Raw genomic sequence first — 21,761 nt, 5'->3', positions numbered from 1 at the left:
TTTGCGTCTACGGCCCCTCCGACCACCACCAATCATTCATTCATCATTCATTCACCAGTGTGAGCGGCACCGGGGGCAAAGGGTGACGTGGCCTGCCCAAGGACACAACGGCAGCAACTTTGATATCAATAGGTGGGAAGCGAAACTGCAACCCTCAGGTTTCTGGCACGGCCGCTCTACCCACTACGCCATGCCGCCCCGAGGTTATATCTAGACCTCCACCCCAGATCACACCTCACTCCAACCCACTTCTCCAAAGTGGTCTGGCTCAGGGTGGAGGACAGAGTAAAACAACTTGCACTGAGCCTAGTCTATAAAATCCGCTACACCTCCCTGATACCGAAGTACATGTCCAACTACTTCCTTAACGTAAATGACCGCCATAACCACAACACCAGGGGGAGCTCCACAAACCACGTTAAACCCAGATTCCGATCCAATAAAGGTCTTAACTCATTCTCCTTCTATGCCACATCAATGTGGAATGCACTCCCAACAGGTGTAAAAGTAAGTGCATCTCTATCCTCCTTCAAAACCGCACCAAAACAACACCTCCAGGCAACTTCAACCCTAGACTAACACCCTCCCCCCTCCACATCCCACCTCCCCGGATTGTAAATAATCAAATGTATATACTTGTTCTTATGCTATGTTCTCTGCTGGCTGTACATATCCTACCAAGTGAGACCTACTCTGTTTCAATGTCCATTTCTCAGATGATATACAAACGACTGAAGTGCTGATATCAACCAAACCTAAACCCCCACCCCACCCCCCGGATTGTAAATAATGTAAATAATTCAATGTATATACTCTGATTAACCTGTGTGATGACTGTATTATGCTGATAGTATATATTTGTACCATGAATTGATTAACGTGGACCCCGACTTAAAGAAGTTGAAAAACGTATTGGGGTGTTACCATTTAGTGGTCAATTGTACGGAATATGTACTGTACTGTGCAATCTACTAATAAAAGTATCAATCAATCAATCAATCTGTCCCTCCAGGTCATGTCTTTTGGGAGGGTTGTAGTTTTTCTTGTATTTGAGGTCTATTTCTCTTTCAGCGCTCCTTCTTTTGTTAACTTTCCGCTCTGTTGAGCGCTGATTATTTTCACCTGCCTCTGATTAGTAATCAGAGAGCTCCCTGGATCGGTGTCGGCCTGCCTTCCTCGCAGGTTCATTGTTGTCATTGGCAACAGTAATGTTGAGAGCTTCTAAGGTTATTTTTTTTCCACGTTTGCTGAGGCGACTAATGTACTTTCTTTTTGTTTCCTTGAGCTCCTGGCAATATTCCCGGCAGCACGCTGCATTTGTATTTTGTTTCGAGTCCAACGCGACCAGAAAAATACACATTTTAATTGTTTTCAGTCCCTCCAGGATTTTACAGGATTTTTAAAAATGATTTTTGCTGCCTAAAATGCCCGATTTTGCGTTTTTGAGACTCATATTTTGTCAATGACATTGAATCAACCTGTGATTTTACAACTCTATTATCCACGTTTGAGGTGGAACATGAGATCACTTTTTCAACCTTTTCTGAGCCAAGGCACGTTTTTTGCGTTGAAAAAATCCAGAGCAGAAATAATTAAAAAATATAACTCAGTTGACAGTAAAAAGTCGCAATTGTTGGGTATGACTTAAAACCATAACCAAACATGCATCACTATAGCTCTTGTCTCAAAGTAGGTGTACTGTCACCACCTGTCACATCACACCCTGACTTATTTGGACTTTTGTGCTGTTTTCTTGGGACTTTTTTGCTGTTTCCTGCGTCTATTGTTTTACTTCCTATCTTGCGCTCTTATTTTGGTGGCTTTTTCTCTTTTGTTGGTATTTTCCTGTAACAGGTTCATGTCGTCCTTTGAGCGATATATCCCGCATAAACTTTGTTTTAGCAATCAAGAACATATCAGTTGTTTTTATCCTCTTCTTCCACCCACTCTCAAACCTGTCTCGAGTGCCAGTAGTGTCCATTACAATACTTTGGCAGAAGGTTTTCAAGCTCATTGGAGGATTTTTCCTTTCAATTTGTTAGTCAATCTATTAAAGTTTACTTATACAGTGATAGTGACACTACACTTTATGATAGTGACACTATTCTTCATGATAGTGAGTCTACACTTTATGATAGTGACACTATACTTAATGAGAGTGAGTCTACACTTAATAGTGACACTACATTTAATGATAGAGAGTCTAGAAGTTATGATAGTGATACTACACTTAATGATAGTGACACCACACTTTGATAATGACACAAGTGACATTAAGTTTATTGATTGTGACACAACACTTTATAAATGTGAGACTAGAGGGGGGGGGTTGCCCACATCTGAGGTCCTCTCCAAGGTTTCTCATAGTCAGCATTGTCACTGGCGTCCCACTGGATGTGAATTCTCCCTGCCCACTGGGTGTGAGTTTTCCTTGCCCTTTTGTGGGTTCTTCCGAGGATGTTGTAGTCGTAATGATTTGTGCAGTCCTTTGAGACATTTGTGATTTGGGGCTATATAAATAAACATTGATTGATTGATTGATTGAGACTATACAATTTATGATAGTGACACTATACTTCATGATAGCGAGTCTACACTTTATGATAATGACACCACACTTTGATAGTGACACAAGTGACATTAAGTGTGATGATAGTGACACTACACTTTATGAGAGTGAGTCTACACTTCAACAATTAGTTTCCTCAGTTCCCAAACGTTTATTGAGTGTTGTTAAAAGAAAAGGTGATGTAACACAGTGGTGAACATGCCCTTTCCCAACTACTTTGGCACGTGTTACAGCCATGAAATTCCAAGTTAATTATCATTTGCAAAACAAATTAAGTTTATGAGTTTGAACATCAAATATGTTGTCTTTGTAGTGCATTCAATTGAATATGGGTTGAAAATGATTTGCAAATCATTGTATTCTGTTTATATTTACATCTAACACAATTTCCCAACTCATATGGAAACGGGGTCTGTAGTACTGGTATACCGTACAACCCTAGTTCAAAGCTTATAAATTGGGTTTTTATTACATCATGAAAGCCCTTTAGACATGAAATAACCGCATAGTCACCTTTACTTTTGTTGAATCCAATATATTAACGAGGCTGAGCCGATCAGTGGCCACGATACTGAACAGTCTGGTTTTGTCTCCTGTGTAGGCCATTATTACGGTAGTGTTGATATTTTGAGATTATGAAGCCAGTTTTATGCATAAAAATGCTTATTTTAGGCCAAAACAGATTGAATATGCTTAAAAAATATATAAAAATCTGTCTGTGGAGGTTGCCCTCCAAGGGGTTCTTTGGACCCCCAAGCACCGACATAAGAACCCGTTTCTGGTTCACAATACAGTTTTATTTTGCCAATGAAGTCTCTCGGTTGCTTTCCCAGCAACAGCAATTTTGTCGCTGTCAGTCTTGCTCTCACTCTCCCCCAGCTCCAACCAACACTTTCCTCCAGGCTGCTGCTTATACAGAGCGACAGGTGGTTAGACAACAAGGCCCACCTGGGCCATCTACGCACCTGTCGCTGACTTCGAGGCCTGTCCGGGCACACCCCCTTCTGCTGCAGGCCCGCAGGCCACACCCCCTTCCACACTGTCCCTTTGCCAAGTTTGCAGATGACAGCTGTAGCGGGACGCGTCACATCGAGGATGAGTCCAAGGACAGAGAGAAGGTGGAATATCTGATGCATTGGTGCAAAATCAACAGCTTTTACATCCATGTTCCCGCCACAATGTGTGGTGGAGCGCACCCCCAGCGCCATCATAGCGGTGTGGGCACAGCAGGACAGGAAGTGACTGCACAGGGTGGGGAGCAGCCTGCCCGCCACCACAGACGTCACACCTCAGGACTGTCTGCATCACCAAGGATCCCACCCACCCTGCACACCCTCCCCTCAGGCAGAAGACTGCGGAGCATTCGGGGTCGGACCACCAGACTGTGGAACAGCTTCTTTACGGAAGGTGTTAGACTGCTGGTCTGTAGCCATGGATACCAATCTCCCAGCACTCCCTCTCCCATCCCTTTGGTTTTTACATTCTATTTGGACAACAGAATCACAATATATTCTCTTTTTCTATTCATTCTATTCTATTTATAACCTAGTCCATGCTATTTAAAACCTATTCTATTGAAACTATATACATAGTATAGGATAGGTCTTTATTGTCATTGCACAAGTACAACAAAACTTTGTTTTCAGCACAAACCTGTTAGACAAACAAACAGTGTTCAAGGTTACAGAACAGGAACGCTGATGGGTCGCCACAAGGTGCTCCGTAAAAGATGGGGGAAAAGGTAAAACGCTGCGGAAGGATGAGTAAAAAAAATACGATCTAGACTGGGGTCTAGTCTGTAGTGGGAAAAAAACCTCCATAGCAAAGCACACATAAATATTACAACGTACATCTCCAGATATATAGCAAGAGAGGGAGGGGAGTGAGGGGTTATGGTGGCAGGCCGCAGCTCTCAGGCGCTACCCATCCTTCCATCACCCCTATGGGATTTGCGTCGAGGGCGTTGGATTGGGATGCATGTTTGTGTGTAAGCCTGCAGTGTGTCTCTGTTCCGCGGCCTTGATGTCGTGCAGTTGCTAGTCCAAAGTCAACGACAACAGGTGTGTGTCCGTAGATAGATAGATAGATAGATAGTACTTTATTTATTCCTTCAGGAAAATTAACATTTTCAGCACAATCGCATTCAAGATCAAACATTACAGGGAGACAGAACAGGATCGCTGACAGGTCTGACGGCTTCCAGACCCCCTTACAAAAAAGGTGAGATACAGGTAAACAAGGGGGAGGAGGGGGTGGGGGGAATACAAGATTAAAATAAAATTAAAAAATCGGTCTAAGCTTGGGCCTCTGGAGAGGGGATCCAGACTGAGGCCAAGGGGGAAAAAAACAAAAACAAAAGCCATAGTACACATCCCTCCTACATGTGTGTAAGAGTTAAACATCAAAGAAAACAAAGGACATGAAAGACATTAAAGCAGCGGAGCTTATACAACCAGCCAATTCTACATACAGCTATGAATAAAAAGTAAAAGAAACATATACACAGTGGTAATGAGAGACAAGAAGGGAGTTTGTTGTGTCTTCGCCGCACTGTCCTTCAGGAGAGTCTCGAAACCAGGAAAACAGTCCAAGTTAGAACGTTTTGTATACGAATGAAAATAAAATTCGCTTTTCACTCTAAATTGTCTATACTTGTCCTCAAACCTGCGGGACAGACAGTCCGATGTGGAGCAGACGGCGTCCACAAAGTACATCCGTACATGACATGACAATCAACAATGTCCCCACAAAGGAGGAGTCCGTCCGCACAACTTAAGTCTTGATTGCGAAAACAAAGCAGGTGCAGGGAATAGCATTCAAGGAAGACATGAAACTGTAACGGGAAAATACCAATAAAAGAGGAAAATCCACCGAAATAGGAGCGCAAGTCACAGGAAAACACCCGAAAACTCAGGTAGTGACAGTACATCTACGTTGAGACAAGAGCTATAGTCATGCATGCTTGGTTATGCTTTGATTTCATATCAAACAATTGCGAGAACAACTTTTTATTGTCAGTATCAGCTACTGAATTTCATTTTTTTTATGTTTTCTGCTGGGGGTTTCTCTTGGAATTTTTTCAATGAAAAAAAATGTGCCTTGGGTAAGAAAAGGTTGAAAAACACTGACTTATCGTGTTAAGCAATGCCAGCTAAGACTTATCTGAGAGCCAGATGCAGTTGTCAAAAGTGCCACATCTACATACAGCTATGAATAAAAAGTAAAAGAAACATATACACTGTGATGATGAGAGACAAGAAGGGAGTTTGTTGTGTCTTCGCCGCACTGTCCTTCAGGAGAGTCTCGAAACCAGGAAAACAGTCCAAGTTAGAACGTTTTGTATACGAATGAAAATAAAATTCGCTTTTCACTCTAAATTGTATATGACGGGCCCTCAAACCTGCGGGGCAGACAGTCCGATGTGGAGCAGACGGCGTCCACAAAGTACATCCGTACATGACATGACAATCAACAATGTCCCCACAAAGGAGGAGTCCGTCCGCACAACTTAAGTCTTGATTGCGAAAACAAAGCAGGTGCAGGGAATAGCATTCAAGGAAGACATGAAACTGTAACGGGAAAATACCAATAAAAGAGGAAAATCCACCGAAATAGGTGCGCAAGTCACAGGAAAACACCCGAAAACTCAGGTAGTGACAGTACATCTACGTTGAGACAAGAGCTATAGTCATGCATGCTTGGTTATGCTTTGATTTCATATCAAACAATTGCGAGAACAACTTTTTATTGTCAGTATCAGCTACTGAATTTCATTTTTTTTATGTTTTCTGCTGGGGGTTTCTCTTGGAATTTTTTCAATGAAAAAAAATGTGCCTTGGGTAAGAAAAGGTTGAAAAACACTGACTTATCGTGTTAAGCAATGCCAGCTAAGACTTATCTGAGAGCCAGATGCAGTCGTCAAAAGTGCCACATCTACATACAGCTATGAATAAAAAGTAAAAGAAACATATACACTGTGGTGATGAGAGACAAGAAGGGAGTTTGTTGTGTCTTCGCCGCACTGTCCTTCAGGAGAGTCTCGAAACCAGGAAAACAGTCCAAGTTAGAATGTTTTGTATACAAATGAAAAGAAAATTTGCTTTTCACTCTAAATTGTCTATGTCTTGTCCTCAAACCTGCGGGACAGACAGTCCGATGTGGAGCAGACGGCGTCCACAAAGTACATCCGTACATGACATGACAATCAACAATGTCCCCACAAAGGAGGAGTCCGTCCGCACAACTTAAGTCTTGATTGCGAAAACAAAGCAGGTGCAGGGAATAGCATTCAAGGAAGACATGAAACTGTAACGGGAAAATACCAATAAAAGAGGAAAATCCACCGAAATAGGAGCGCAAGTCACAGGAAAACACCCGAAAACTCAGGTAGTGACAGTACATCTACGTTGAGACAAGAGCTATAGTCATGCATGCTTGGTTATGCTTTGATTTCATATCAAACAATTGCGAGAACAACTTTTTATTGTCAGTATCAGCTACTGAATTTCATTTTTTTTATGTTTTCTGCTGGGGGTTTCTCTTGGAATTTTTTCAATGAAAAAAAATGTGCCTTGGGTAAGAAAAGGTTGAAAAACACTGACTTATCGTGTTAAGCAATGCCAGCTAAGACTTATCTGAGAGCCAGATGCAGTTGTCAAAAGTGCCACATCTACATACAGCTATGAATAAAAAGTAAAAGAAACATATACACTGTGATGATGAGAGACAAGAAGGGAGTTTGTTGTGTCTTCGCCGCACTGTCTTTCAGGAGAGTCTCGAAACCAGGAAAACAGTCCAAGTTAGAACGTTTTGTATACGAATGAAAATAAAATTCGCTTTTCACTCTAAATTGTCTATGACGGGCCCTCAAACCTGCGGGGCAGACAGTCCGATGTGGAGCAGACGGCGTCCACAAAGTACATCCGTACATGACATGACAATCAACAATGTCCCCACAAAGGAGGAGTCCGTCCGCACAACTTAAGTCTTGATTGCGAAAACAAAGCAGGTGCAGGGAATAGCATTCAAGGAAGACATGAAACTGTAACGGGAAAATACCAATAAAAGAGGAAAATCCACCGAAATAGGTGCGCAAGTCACAGGAAAACACCCGAAAACTCAGGTAGTGACAGTACATCTACGTTGAGACAAGAGCTATAGTCATGCATGCTTGGTTATGCTTTGATTTCATATCAAACAATTGCGAGAACAACTTTTTATTGTCAGTATCAGCTACTGAATTTCATTTTTTTTATGTTTTCTGCTGGTGGTTTCTCTTGGAATTTTTTCAATGAAAAAAAATGTGCCTTGGGTAAGAAAAGGTTGAAAAACACTGACTTATCGTGTTAAGCAATGCCAGCTAAGACTTATCTGAGAGCCAGATGCAGTCGTCAAAAGTGCCACATCTACATACAGCTATGAATAAAAAGTAAAAGAAACATATAGGGAGTTTGTTGTGTCTTCGCCGCACTGTCCTTCAGGAGAGTCTCGAAACCAGGAAAATAGTCCAAGTTAGAACGTTTTGTATACGAATGAAAATAAAATTCGCTTTTCACTCTAAATTGTCTATACTTGTCCTCAAACCTGCGGGACAGACAGTCCGATGTGGAGCAGATGGCGTCCACAAAGTACATCCGTACATGACATGACAACAATTATCTGAGAGCCAGATGCAGTCGTCAAAAGTGCCACATCTGTTCTATTTGATGCTTTTCATTCCTACGGCCAACCTGCAGGCACCAACTGCAAACGTCCTCCTCCCAGTCCTCTCCTTCTAACACTAATTCAGCACCTCTGTTTGAAACGTGTTGTATTCACACCTTTCTGTGATGCTGCTGCAAAGGTGATTACAGACCACATTTCCACTTAAGAGAAGAAGCACGGGGACACAAAAGGACGGCCATCTGTTCTGTCTTGGCAAGAAGCAGCGGCTTGTTTATTACCGCCTCTATTTTTCTGCTTTGTAGAAATACCACATCTCAGCTATTTGAATTAAATCCAATTCAGAACACACTTAGCAGTAATTCCATCTGTATTTTCAAACATGTTTTGTAAACACCCTTCTTCATCATCTGACCATCAGTATGAGTTCAGGAGTAATTGATCTACATCCCCAGCAGTGATGGACTTTGTAGAAAACATAACTACAGCAATAGAAAACTAGCAACACACCGTTGGAGTATTTATTGACTTATGTAAAGCCAACTCTTCATTATACCCCCCCCTGTGCGTCGGTTGAGGTGGGCGGGATGCAGAGTTAGGGATGCATGGGATTCTGGGTATTTGTTCTGTTGTGTTTATGTTGTGCTACAGTGCGTATGTTCTCCCGAAATGTGTTTTTCATTCTTGTTTGTTGTGGGTTCACAGTGTGGCGCATATTAGTAAGAGTGCTGAAGTTGTTTATATCACAACCCTCAGTGTAACCTGTATGGCTGTTGACCAAGTCTTTTCTGTGTGTTAATTAAAGTCACAGACTACATGCGACCGGCCGGCACGCAGATAATTTGGTGAAAAAGCGGGCGCGACGGCATGTTATAGAGGACGTCAAAGGCGTCAAGGGGACGGCGTGGCGCAGTGGAAGAGTGGCCGTGCGCAACCCGAGGGCCCCTGGTTCAAATCCCACCTAGAACCAACCTCGTCACGTCCGTTGTGCCCTGAGCAAGACACTTCACCCTTGCTCCTGATGGGTGCTGGTTGGCGCCTTGCATGGCAGCTCCCTCCATCAGTGTGTGAATGTGTGTGTGAATGGGTGAATGTGGAAGTAGTGTCAAAGCGCTTTGAGTACCTTGAAGGTAGAAAAGCGCTATACAAGTACAACCCATTATTGCCACCACGGCATGGCCTCAGTATTGATGTCCGGGTTTGAATCGGGGAATGTTTACCCCGGGAGAGGAACTGATATCTCGCAACCTCCCGGAAAATCGAGGGGTCGGCAGTTATGCAGCTGAGCCACATCAGAGAGATCAAAGAGCCGTGGGTTGCTGACCTCTGCTCTAAGTGGACACCTCAGTCATTTTCTCTTAGCAAATCCAAGAAGAATCTTGTAGCATTCACTACTTTGCTGGCAAGAAGACTCGTTGTGCTAAATTGGAAGGCAACAGCGCCTCCTTGCCACACCCGCGAGATTAAAGATGTTCGGTTTTTTACTCAAACTGGAAGGAATTAGGCTGACATTGAACGGTTGTTCTCCAATTCAACCTCGATTGAAAAGCAATCAAAAGGTAGATCATTGATGAGCCTTTTGTTTGCTTTTGTGAATTGCTGCACCGTGTTGGGCACATTCAGGAGTGCGCTGTTCTGTGGCTTCGTGTCAATATCTGCATGTGTATTTGACTGATTACTGTTTGGATTTTTTCTGGAATTTATTATTTTTATTTTATTGCATATATAATTTTTGTTGGTTACTTGTTTCGGGGAGAAAAAAAAAACATTTTAGATATGTTTAATTGTCCTTCTGGACTATATACTTAAACAATCCAATAAACTTAGGTTTAAAACGTTTTTTTTTTCAGGCTTTCATGTTCTGAAGAAAAGGCCTTGAGTTTGACGCCCATGCCCAACTCGGAACACACCGTTTATAGCTGATTGTTGACACGGATTGGATATGTTTTTGCCAGACATATTAGGTCCATGAGTGCTAAATATTATAAACATATCACTTTCCTCGGGCACTGTTCCCCTAGCATTCAAAGAAGCGGTCTCCTTAAAAGACCTAACCTCGATCCTGACCTCATGGTAAACTACCGACCGGTGTCTCACCTTCCCTTTATTTCGAAAATCCTCAAAAAAATTGTTGCAGAGCAGCTAAATGAACACTTAGGGTCTAACAATCTATGTGAAATCTTTCAATCCGGTTTCAGGGCAAATCACTCCACGGAGACAGCCCTCGCAAAAATGACTAATCTATTGCTAACGATGGATTCTGATGCGTCATCTATGTTGCTGCTCCTCGATCTTAGCGCTGCTTTCGATACCGTCGATCATAATATTTTATTAGAACGTATCAAAACACGAATTGGTATGTCAGACTTAGCCCTGTCTTGGTTTAACTCTTATCTTACTGATAGGATGCAGTGTGTCTCCCATAACAATGTGACCTCGGACTACGTTAAGGTAACGTGTGGAGTTCCCCAGGGTTCGGTCCTTGGCCCTGCACTCTTCAGCATCTACATGCTGCCGCTAGGTGACATCATACGCAAATACGGTATTAGCTTTCACTGTTATGCTGATGACACCCAACTCTACATGCCCCTAAAGCAGACCAACACGCCGGATTGTAGTCAGCTGGAGGCGTGTCTTAATGAAATTAAACAATGGATGTCCGCTAACATTTTGCAACTCAACGCCAAAAAAACGGAAATGCTGATTATCGGTCCTGCTAGACACCGAACTCTATTTAATAATACAACTTTAACATTTGACAACCAAATAATAAAACAAGGTGACACGGTAAAGAATCTGGGTATTATCTTCGACCCAACTCTCTCCTTTGAGGCACACATTAAAAGCGTTACTAAAACGGCCTTCTTTCATCTTCGTAATATCGCTAAAATTCGCTCCATTTTGTCGACTAAAGACGCCGAGATCATTATCCATGCGTTTGTTACGTCTCGTCTCGATTACTGTAACGTATTATTTTCGGGTCTCCCCATGTCTAGCATTAAAAGATTACAGTTGGTACAAAATGCGGCTGCTAGACTTTTGACAAGAACAAGAAAGTTTGATCATATTACGCCTGTACTGTATATACCTTTATATACATATATACATACATATATACCTATACTGTATATACCTTTATATACATATATACATACATATATACCTATACTGGCTCACCTGCACTGGCTTCCTGTGCACTTAAGATGTGACTTTAAGGTTTTACTACTTACGTATAAAATACTACATGGTCTAGCTCCAGCCTATCTTGCCGATTGTATTGTACCATATGTCCCGGCAAGAAATCTGCGTTCAAAGGACTCCGGCTTATTAGTGATTCCTAGAGCCCAAAAAAAGTCTGCGGGCTATAGAGCGTTTTCCGTTCGGGCTCCAGTACTCTGGAATGTTCTAGCAGTAACAGTTAGAGATGCTACCTCAGTAGAAGCATTTAAGTCTCACCTTAAAACTCATTTGTAAACCCTAGCCTTTAAATAGACTCCCTTTTTAGACCAGTTGATCTGCCGCTTTTTTTCTTTTCTCCACTGCTCCCCTCTCCCTTGTTGAGGTGGGGCACAGGTCCAGTGGCCATGGATGAAGTACTGGCTATCCAGGGTCGGGACCTGGGATGGACCACTCGCCTGTGCATCGGTTGGGGACATCTCTGCACCGCTAGCCCGTCTCCACTCAAGATGATCTCCTGCTGTGCCCACTATGGACTGGACTCTCACTATTATGTTAGATCCACTATGGACTGGACTCTCACTATTATGTTAGATCCACTATGGACTGGACTCTCACTATTATGTTGGATCCACTATGGACTGGACTCTCACTATTATGTTAGATCCACTATGGACTGGACTCACACTATTATGTTAGATCCACTATGGACTGGACTCACATTATTATGTTAGATCCACTATGGACTGGACTCTCACACTATTATGTTAGATCCACTATGGACTGGACTCACACTATTATGTTAGATCCACTATGGGCTGGACTCACATTATTATGTTAGATCCACTATGGACGGGACTCTCACTATTATGTTGGATCCACTATGGACTGGACTCTCACTATTATGTCAGATCTGCTATGGACGGGACTCTCACTATTATGTTAGATCCACTATGGACTGGACTCACATTATTATGTTAGATCCACTATGGACTGGACTCTCACTATTATGTTGGATCCACTATGGACTGGACTCTCACTATTATGTTGGATCCACTATGGACTGGACTCTCACTATTATGTTAGATCCACTATGGACTGGACTCTCACACTATTATGTTAGATCCACTATGGACTGGACTCTCACTATTATGTTAGATCCACTATGGACTGGACTCACACTATTATGTTAGATCCACTATGGACGGGACTCTCACTATTATGTTAGATCCACTACGGACTGGACTCTCACTATTATGTTATATCCGCTATGGACGGGACTCTCACTATTATGTTAGATCCACTATGGACTGGACTCTCACTATTATGTTAGATCCACTATGGACTGGACTCTCACTATCATGTTAGATCCACTATGGACTGGACTCTCACACTATTATGTTAGATCCACTAAGGACTGGACTCTCACTATTATGTTAGATCCACTATGGACTGGACTCTCACACTATTATGTTAGATCCACTATGGACTGGACTCACACACTATTATGTTAGATCCACTATGGACTGGACTCTCACACTATTATGTTAGATCCACTATGGACGGGACTCTCACTATTATGTTAGATCCACTGTGGACTGGACTTTCACTATTATGTTAGATCCACTGTGGACTGGACTTTCACTATTATGTTAGATCCACTATGGACTGGACTCTCACACTATTATGTTAGTTCCACTATTGACTGGACTCTCACTATTATGTTAGATCCACTATGGACTGGACTCACACTATTATGTTAGATCCACTATGGACTGGACTCTCACTATTATGTTAGATCCACTATGGACTGGACTCTCACTATTATGTTAGATCCACTATGGACTGGACTCTCACACTATTATGTTAGATCCACAATGGACTGGACTCTCTCACTATTATGTTAGATCCACTATGGACTGGACTCTCACACTATTATGTTAGATCCACTATGGACTGAACTCTCACACTATTATGTTAGATCCACTATGGACTGGACTCTCACACTATTATGTTAGATCCACTATGGACTGGACTCTCTCACTATTATGTTAGATCCACTATGGACTGGACTCTCACACTATTATGTTAGATCCACTATGGACTGGACTCTCACACTAATGTTAGATCCACTTGACATCCATCGCACTAGTCCCCTCCAAGGTTTCTCATTGTCATCCAATATGGTTGTGTTTTTTTTGCCCTTATGTGGGATCTTAGACTTAGACTTAGACTTCCTTCTTATTGTCATTCAAATTTAAAGTTTACAGTACAAATAAGAACGAAATTTCGTTGCATTAGCTCTTTGTAGTGCAGGATAAAAAAAAAAGCAATAAGGTGCAGATATAAATAAATAGATTACTGTACGGATAAATATATTGCACTTTTTCACATGCGTCCACGTTTATGGATGTATGTTATATTGTCTTTATTATTCCAGCAAGTTAATCCATTTTGGGGGGAGTTGAGGGGATGATTTAATTCTGATGCCTTCAAGAGTCTTACGGCCTGAGGGAAGAAGCTGTTTAGAGTCCAGCAGTGAAAACAGTCCTTGGTGGGGGTGGGAGGAGTCTTTGCAGATTTTCTGAGCCCTGGTCAGGCAGCGGCTTTTTGCGATCTCCTGTATAGGAGGAAGAGGAGTCCTGAAGATCTTTTCTGCCTTCCTCACCACTCTCTGGAGAGACTTCCAGTCCGAGGCATTGCAGGCTCCAGTCCAGACAGAGATGCTGAACCGAGGATGTCATTGTGGTTTTTTGCAGCCCTTTGAGACACTTGGGATTTAGGGCTATATAAATACACTCTGATTGATTGAGTGATTCTTTTTCGAATTATTGAAGTACAGTAATTCCCAAACATGCTGGATATTTTGAAGTTAAACAGTTTGAATAAGTTTAAAATTGTGAAAGTTGTGGAACTTTCAAGAATGTCCCATTGATTTCAATGGGAATTTCCCCCAAATTTGGTAAAATTTCAAGAAAAGCGGGAATTTTTTTGGAAAATGGTAAAAACAAACAAACTGGAATGGTCTGAATGAATAAAAATGGGTGGTGTTGAAATTTTTCAAATCGTTCGAGAAATGTTGAAGTAGTAACATGTTGAATTGAGAAATGATATTACGGAATTCCTGGAATTTCAGGAAAACCGGGAATTTTTCCAGTTCAAAAACAACGTGTTTTTTTGTCGTGATTAAGAGGAACTTTTGGACAATGGAACGGTTGAAATGTGCTGAAAAATGTGAATGCAGTAGTCGCCAGAAAAAAGGGTGGAAATATGGCTTTGGAAAAGCGGGGAATCCTGGAAAATCCTGGAATTATTTTTTAACTAGAAAAAAATATAGTTTGAATTTCGAAAATAGTGGAATGTGCTGAAGGCAAAATGTGGAAATCATGAAAGTTTGAAAAAAAAGGTTAATTCTGGGAAATCTGGGACATTTCCAAATAGGCTGAACAGTTTGAAGTTGTAACGATTTGAATCGGGTGAAAAATGTGGAAGGTAAAGCTAGAGAAGAAGAAAAATGCTTTAGAACATTCACACAATAATGAAATGCATATACTTAATTCCATCCATCCATCCATCCATTTTCTACCCCTTATCCCTTTTGGGGCCATGTGGGGTGCTGTAGCCTATCTCAGCTGCAATCGGGCGGAAGGCGGGGTACACCCTGGAGAAGTCACCACCTCTTCGCAGGGCTTATTGCAGTCTACATGTATCTCTTATGTGTGACTGCCATCATATTGCAGTCTACACTTATCTTTTATGTGTGACTGCCATCATATTGCAGTCTACACTTATCTCTTATGTGTGACAGCCATCATATTGCAGTCTACACTTATATTTTATGTGTAACTGCCATCATACCGCAGTCTACACGTATCTCTTATGTGTGACTGCCATCATATTGCAGTCTACACGTATCTCTTATGTGTGACTGCCATCATATTGCAGTCTACACGTATCTCTTATGTGTGACTGCCATCATATTGCAGTCTACATGTATCTCTTATGTGTGACTGCCATCATATTGCAGTCTACATGTATCTCTTATGTGTGACTGCCATCATATTGCAGTCTACATGTATCTCTTATGTGTGACTGCCATCATATTGCAGTCTACACTTATCTCTTATGTGTGACTGCCATCATATTGCAGTCTACACGTATCTCTTATGTGTGACTGCCATCATATTGCAGTCTACACTTATCTCTTATGTGTGACTGCCATCATATTGCAGTCTACACGTATCTCTTATGTGTGACTGCCATCATATTGCAGTCTACACTTATCTTTTATGTGTGACTGCCATCATATTGCAGTCTACACTTATCTCTTATGTGTGACTGCCATCATACTGCAGTCTACACTTATCTCTTATGTGTGACTGCCATCATATTGCAGTCTACACTTATCTTTTATGTGTGACTGTCATCATATTGCAGTCTACACATATCTCTTATGTGTGACTGCCATCATATTGCAGTCTACACTTATCTCTTATGTGTGACTGCCATCATATTGCAGTCTACACGTATCTCTTATGTGTGACTGCCATCATATTGCAGTCTACACTTATCTCTTATGTGTGACTGCCATCATATTGCAGTCTACACGTATCTCTTATGTGTGACTGCCATCATATTGCAGTCTACACTTATCTTTTATGTGTGACTGCCATCATATTGCAGTCTACACTTATCTCTTATGTGTGACTGCCATCATACTGCAGTCTACACTTATCTCTTATGTGTGACTGCCATCATATTGCAGTCTACACTTATCTTTTATGTGTGACTGTCATCATATTGCAGTCTACACATATCTCTTATGTGTGACTGCCATCATATTGCAGTCTACACTTATCTCTTATGTGTGACTGCCATCATACTGCAGTCTACACTTATCTCTTATGTGTGACTGCCATCATATTGCAGTCTACATGTATCTCTTATGTGTGACTGCCATCATATTGCAGTCTACATGTATCTCTTATGTGTGACTGCCATCATATTGCAGTCTACATGTATCTCTTATGTGTGACTGCCATCATATTGCAGTCTACATGTATCTCTTATGTGTGACTGCCATCATATTGCAGTATACACGTATCTCTCATGTGTGACTGCCATCATATTGCAGTCTACATGTATCTCTTATGTGTGACTGCCATCATATTGCAGTCTACATGTATCTATTATGTGTGACTGCCATCATATTGCAGTCTACACGTATGTCATTACAGTGGCTACTTTTCTGTATTTTTACTAAATTATTTTATAATTAACTACTCTAGTTTTTCCATAGTTAATTAAACAAGTCATTCAAACAGTGTACACATTCTGTACTTTGATTTTTTGAACACCTGTCTTTTGATTGGCTGTCACGCATTAGTCGCCCACGCAGCGACACGGAAATGTGGTGGCGGCATTATTGCCTTTAGTACGGTAAATCCAAATCCCGTCGTGCGCTTTTACATGAGCCCCGGTAAGCGGCAGCTCGTGCATGGTGTGGCGTTGAGTGAAAGCCCGGAGCGCGGCGATGTTTCCCCTCACTGTGTGTCTGTTCTAAAGGGAGATACTCTTTTCCTTCCACGGAACTCTGGCTTCTCATCGTCTTTCCAACTGTAAGTTAATATACTTTCTTTTTTGCCCCTCTTTCTTTTATATTTTCCCGCCGTAGTTGTACTTTACGGTGATTTATGTTGTGTTTTTGTAACCCGTGAACGCCTCACGGTAACTGCTTGCTAAAATAAGATCGAATCACTTAAGCTTGTGAGATTCCTTCGTGGACTTTTTCACGTAAATATGTTGCATTTTGGTCAAGAGGTCCGCGAATATGTTGCTACGGTTCACGTTAAAGTAGGTGCTACTTTTGAAGTGGGCAGACTTCAACGGAATGCGGTCATAACTCCGAAGGCACTTTATGCATGTACACTACACTTTATATGTCAACTGTAAGTTAAACTAACTCATCAAGTACAACTTTTTTGTGTATTTCTTCCAGTTAGCTTTTTTTGTGTGCATACTAACTGCACCCCGCTCTGAAATAAAATTAAAGGTTAACCTTAGCTAGTAATGTATTGTTTAGAACCATAACCAAGCATGCATCAGTATAGCTCTTGTCTCAAAGTAGGTGTACTGTCACATCATGCCGTGACTTATTGTGAGTTTTTCTTTGGGTGTTTTCCTGTGTAAAGAGTTTTAGTTCTTATCTTGCGCTCCTATTTTGTTATTGATTGCCATGTCATGTACGGATGTACTTTGTGGACGCCTTCTGCTGCTCCACACGCTGTAAGTCTTTGCTGTCGTCCAGCATTCTGTTTTTGTTTACTTTGCAGCCAGTTCAGTTTTAGCTTCGTTTGGCATAGCCATCCCTAAGCTTCGATGCCTTTTCATAGCGGCAATCGCCTCTGGTTTATTTGTGGTTTAAGCTGTCGTTTGCATATTGTGATCACGACAAACCATATTTAGAACAGTGTTTTTCAACCTTTTCTGAGCCTTGGCACATTTTTTTCATTGAAAAATTAAACTCCGTAGCCGATATTGACAGTAAAAAGTTGTTTTCGCAATTGTTGGATATGAATTCAAACCATAACCAAGCATGCATCACTATAGCTCTTGTCTCAAAGTAGGCGTACTATTAGCACCTGTCACGTATTGTGAGGTTTTTTTGGGTGTTTTCTTGTGTTTAGCGTTTTAGTTCTTGTCTTGCGCTCCTATTTTGTTATTGATTGCCATGTCATGTACGGATGTACTTTGTGGACGCCTTCTGCTGCTCCACACGCTGTAAGTCTTTGCTGTCGTCCAGCATTCTGTTTTTGTTTACTTTGCAGCCAGTTCAGTTTTAGCTTCGTTTGGCATAGCCATCCCTAAGCTTCAATGCCTTTTCATAGCGGCAATCGCCTCTGGTTTATTTGTAGTTTAAGCTATCGTTTGCATATTGTGATCACGACAAACCATGTTTAGAACAGTGTTTTTCAACCTTTTCTGAGCCTAGGCACATTTTTTTCATTGAAAAATGAAACTCTGTAGCCGATATTGACGGTAAAAAGTTGTTCTTGCAATTGTTGGATATGAATTCAAACCATAACCAAGCATGCATCACTATAGCTCTTGTCTCAAAGTAGGCGTACTATCAGCACCTGTCACGTATTGTGAGGTTTTTTTGGGTGTTTTCTTGTGTTTAGTGTTTTAGTTCTTGTCTTGCGCTCGTATTTTGTTATTGATTGCCATGTCATGTACGGATGTACTTTGTGGACGCCTTCTGCTGCTCCACACGCTGTAAGTCTTTGCTGTCGTCCAGCATTCTGTTTTTGTTTACTTTGCAGCCAGTTCAGTTTTAGCTTCGTTTAGCATAGCCATCCCTAAGCTTTGATGCCTTTTCATAGCGGCAATCGCCTCTGGTTTATTTGTGGTTTAAGCTGTCGTCTGCATATTGTGATCACGACAAACCATGTTTAGAACAGTGTTTTTCAACCTTTTCTGAGCCTTGGCACATTTTTTTCATTGAAAAATTAAACTCCATAGCCGATATTGACGGTAAAAAGTTGTTTTCGCAATTGTTGGATATGAATTCAAACCATAACCAAGCATGCATCACTATTGCTCTTGTCTCAAAGTAGGCGTACTATCAGCACCTGTCACGTATTGTGAGGTTTTTTTAGGTGTTTTCTTGTGTTTAGTGTTTTAGTTCTTGTCTTGCGCTCCTATTTTGTTATTGATTGCCATGTCATGTACGGATGTACTTTGTGGACGCCTTCTGCTGCTCCACACGCTGTAAGTCTTTGCTGTCATCCAGCATTCTGTTTTTGTTTACTTTGCAGCCAGTTCAGTTTTAGCTTCGTTTGGCATAGCCATCCCTAAGCTTCGATGCCTTTTCATAGCGGCAATCGCCTCTGGTTTATTTGTAGTTTAAGCTGTCGTTTGCATATTGTGATCACGACAAACCATGTTTAGAACAGTGTTTTTCAACCTTTTCTGAGCCTTGGCACATTTTTTTCATTGAAAAATTAAACTCCGTAGCCGATATTGACAGTAAAAAGTTGTTTTCGCAATTGTTGGATATGAATTCAAACCATAACCAAGCATGCATCACTATTGCTCTTGTCTCAAAGTAGGCGTACTATCAGCACCTGTCACGTATTGTGAGGTTTTTTTGGGTGTTTTCTTGTGTTTAGTGTTTTAGTTCTTGTCTTGCGCTCGTATTTTGTTATTGATTGCCATGTCATGTACGGATGTACTTTGTGGACGCCTTCTGCTGCTCCACACGCTGTAAGTCTTTGCTGTCGTCCAGCATTCTGTTTTTGTTTACTTTGCAGCCAGTTCAGTTTTAGCTTCGTTTGGCATAGCCATCCCTAAGCTTCGATGCCTTTTCATAGCGGCAATCGCCTCTGGTTTATTTGTGGTTTAAGCTGTCGTCTGCATATTGTGATCACGACAAACCATGTTTAGAACAGTGTTTTTCAACCTTTTCTGAGCCTTGGCACATTTTTTTCATTGAAAAATTAAACTCCGTAGCCGATATTGACAGTAAAAAGTTGTTTTCGCAATTGTTGGATATGAATTCAAACCATAACCAAGCATGCATCACTATTGCTCTTGTCTCAAAGTAGGCGTACTATTAGCACCTGTCACGTATTTTGAGGTTTTTTTGGGTGTTTTCTTGTGTTTAGTGTTTTAGTTCTTGTCTTGCGCTCCTATTTTGTTATTGATTGCCATGTCATGTACGGATGTACTTTGTGGACGCCTTCTGCTGCTCCACACGCTGTGAGTCTTTGCTGTCGTCCAGCATTCTGTTTTTGTTTACTTTGCAGCCAGTTCAGTTTTAGTTTTGTTCTGCATAGCCTTCCCTAAGCTTCAATGCCTTTTCTTAGCCGCACTTGCCTTTTGTTTATTTGTGGTTTAAGCTGTTGTCTGCATATTTTGATCACGACAAACCATGTTCCCAACATCTACAATGCAATTAGCTACCTGCTGCCACCTCCTGACATGCAAGAGTATTACACGGTTACTCTGCTGATCTCTTGACAGTGCAGATACTCCACAACGGCACATTTGCGGAATATAATTACTGTTTTGCAAAACATATTTTTATTCCAATTAGGTGAAATCACATAATCTCCCGCGCACACCGGACTGCGTGTCACAGCACACTAGTGTGATGCGGCACAGTGGTTGAAAAACACTATATATGTCAAATGTCAATCAGGCAAACACATTAAGTACAATTTTTGTGTATTTCTTCTTGTTAGCTTTTTTTTTGTGCATACTAACTGCAATCCTGTGAGACCCCGCCCTGAAATAAAATTAAAGCTTAACCTTAGCTAGTTATGTATTGTTTTGATGACCTAACTTAAAGTTATTTCTACAACAAGGGTGTCCAAAGTGCGGCCCGCAGCTAATCGTTTACCGGCCCGCCACACATTCTGCAAAAATTGCAAAATTGATATTATTGCAAGAAAAAAAAAAAAGTGGAATGAGGTGAAATCTAAAGAGAAAAAGTGGCAATGTTGACACAAAGCTGCCATGTAGGAAAGTTTTTTTGTTCCTTTTGTCTTTATTTTCTTTTTTTTTCCATTGCTCAAAAAAAAGGACAAAAAAATCCATGTTATAATGAATTATTACTTAAAAATTATCACTTTAAAATGTTTTATGTGGAAAAGATATTGCATATGTTGTGTGGTTGCCATATAAAAACATCAAAGTTTTGGGGCGGTATGGCTCGGTTGGTAGAGTGGCCGTGCCAGCAACTTGAGGGTTGCAGGTTCGATTCCCGCTTCCGCCATCCTAGTCACTGCCGTTGTGTCCTTGGGCAAGACACTTTACCCACCTGCTCCCAGTGCCACCCACACTGCTTTAAATGTAACTTAGATATTGGCTTTCACTATGTAAAGCGCTTTGGGTCACTAGAGAAAAGCACTATATAAATATAATTCACTTCACTTCACAAAAGAGCATAAAACAAACAAAATAACAGTTTAAACTTAAAATCGACAGATGTATCTGAATTTGATCTTGAAATTTCAGTGTTAAAAGTAAGACAAACTAATAAAAACTTTACAAGTGTGGACCTTTCGGATCTCAAATATATTTAGTAGGATTTTATTAAACTTTTCACTGTGATTACTCAAAAATCTTAAATAATTAAAATCAATGGTGTCCTGCATTATTGATCTTTGAGGGCTTTAATTGCTAAATGAAGGAATCAATAAAGTACTATCTATCTATCTAAATCAGGGGTAGGGAACCTATGGCTCTAGAGCCAGATGTGGCTCTTTTGATGACTGCTTCTGGCTCTCAGATAAATCTGAGCTGACATTGATTAACACGATAAGTAATGAATAATTTTGCTGGCAATCAC

The 21,761-nt window shown here is 41.1% G+C and overlaps 1 protein-coding gene across 3 annotated transcripts in view; it reads left to right on the top strand.

The window, feature by feature from the left end:
* The first annotated feature begins 16,868 nt into the window (after positions 1-16,868).
* The window catches only part of LOC133562864 (tumor protein p53-inducible protein 11-like), a 181,467-nt gene continuing 176,574 nt past the window's right edge, over positions 16,869-21,761 (top strand). Inside the window, exon 1 of one of the 3 annotated variants that reach the window (XM_061916670.1) lies at positions 16,869-17,025. In XM_061916670.1, the coding sequence (XP_061772654.1) occupies positions 16,877-17,025 (149 nt within the window). In that variant the 5' untranslated portion in view covers positions 16,869-16,876. The remainder of the gene's footprint in view (positions 17,026-21,761) is intronic. The other 2 variants (XM_061916672.1, XM_061916671.1) reach the window with 2 other exon arrangements.

Source organism: Nerophis ophidion, linkage group LG12 (assembly GCF_033978795.1).
Source record: "Nerophis ophidion isolate RoL-2023_Sa linkage group LG12, RoL_Noph_v1.0, whole genome shotgun sequence".
Classification (NCBI taxonomy): domain Eukaryota; kingdom Metazoa; phylum Chordata; class Actinopteri; order Syngnathiformes; family Syngnathidae; genus Nerophis; species Nerophis ophidion.
Note: the sequence above shows the minus strand (reverse complement) of the source record. Positions and strands in the feature narration are given on the sequence as shown.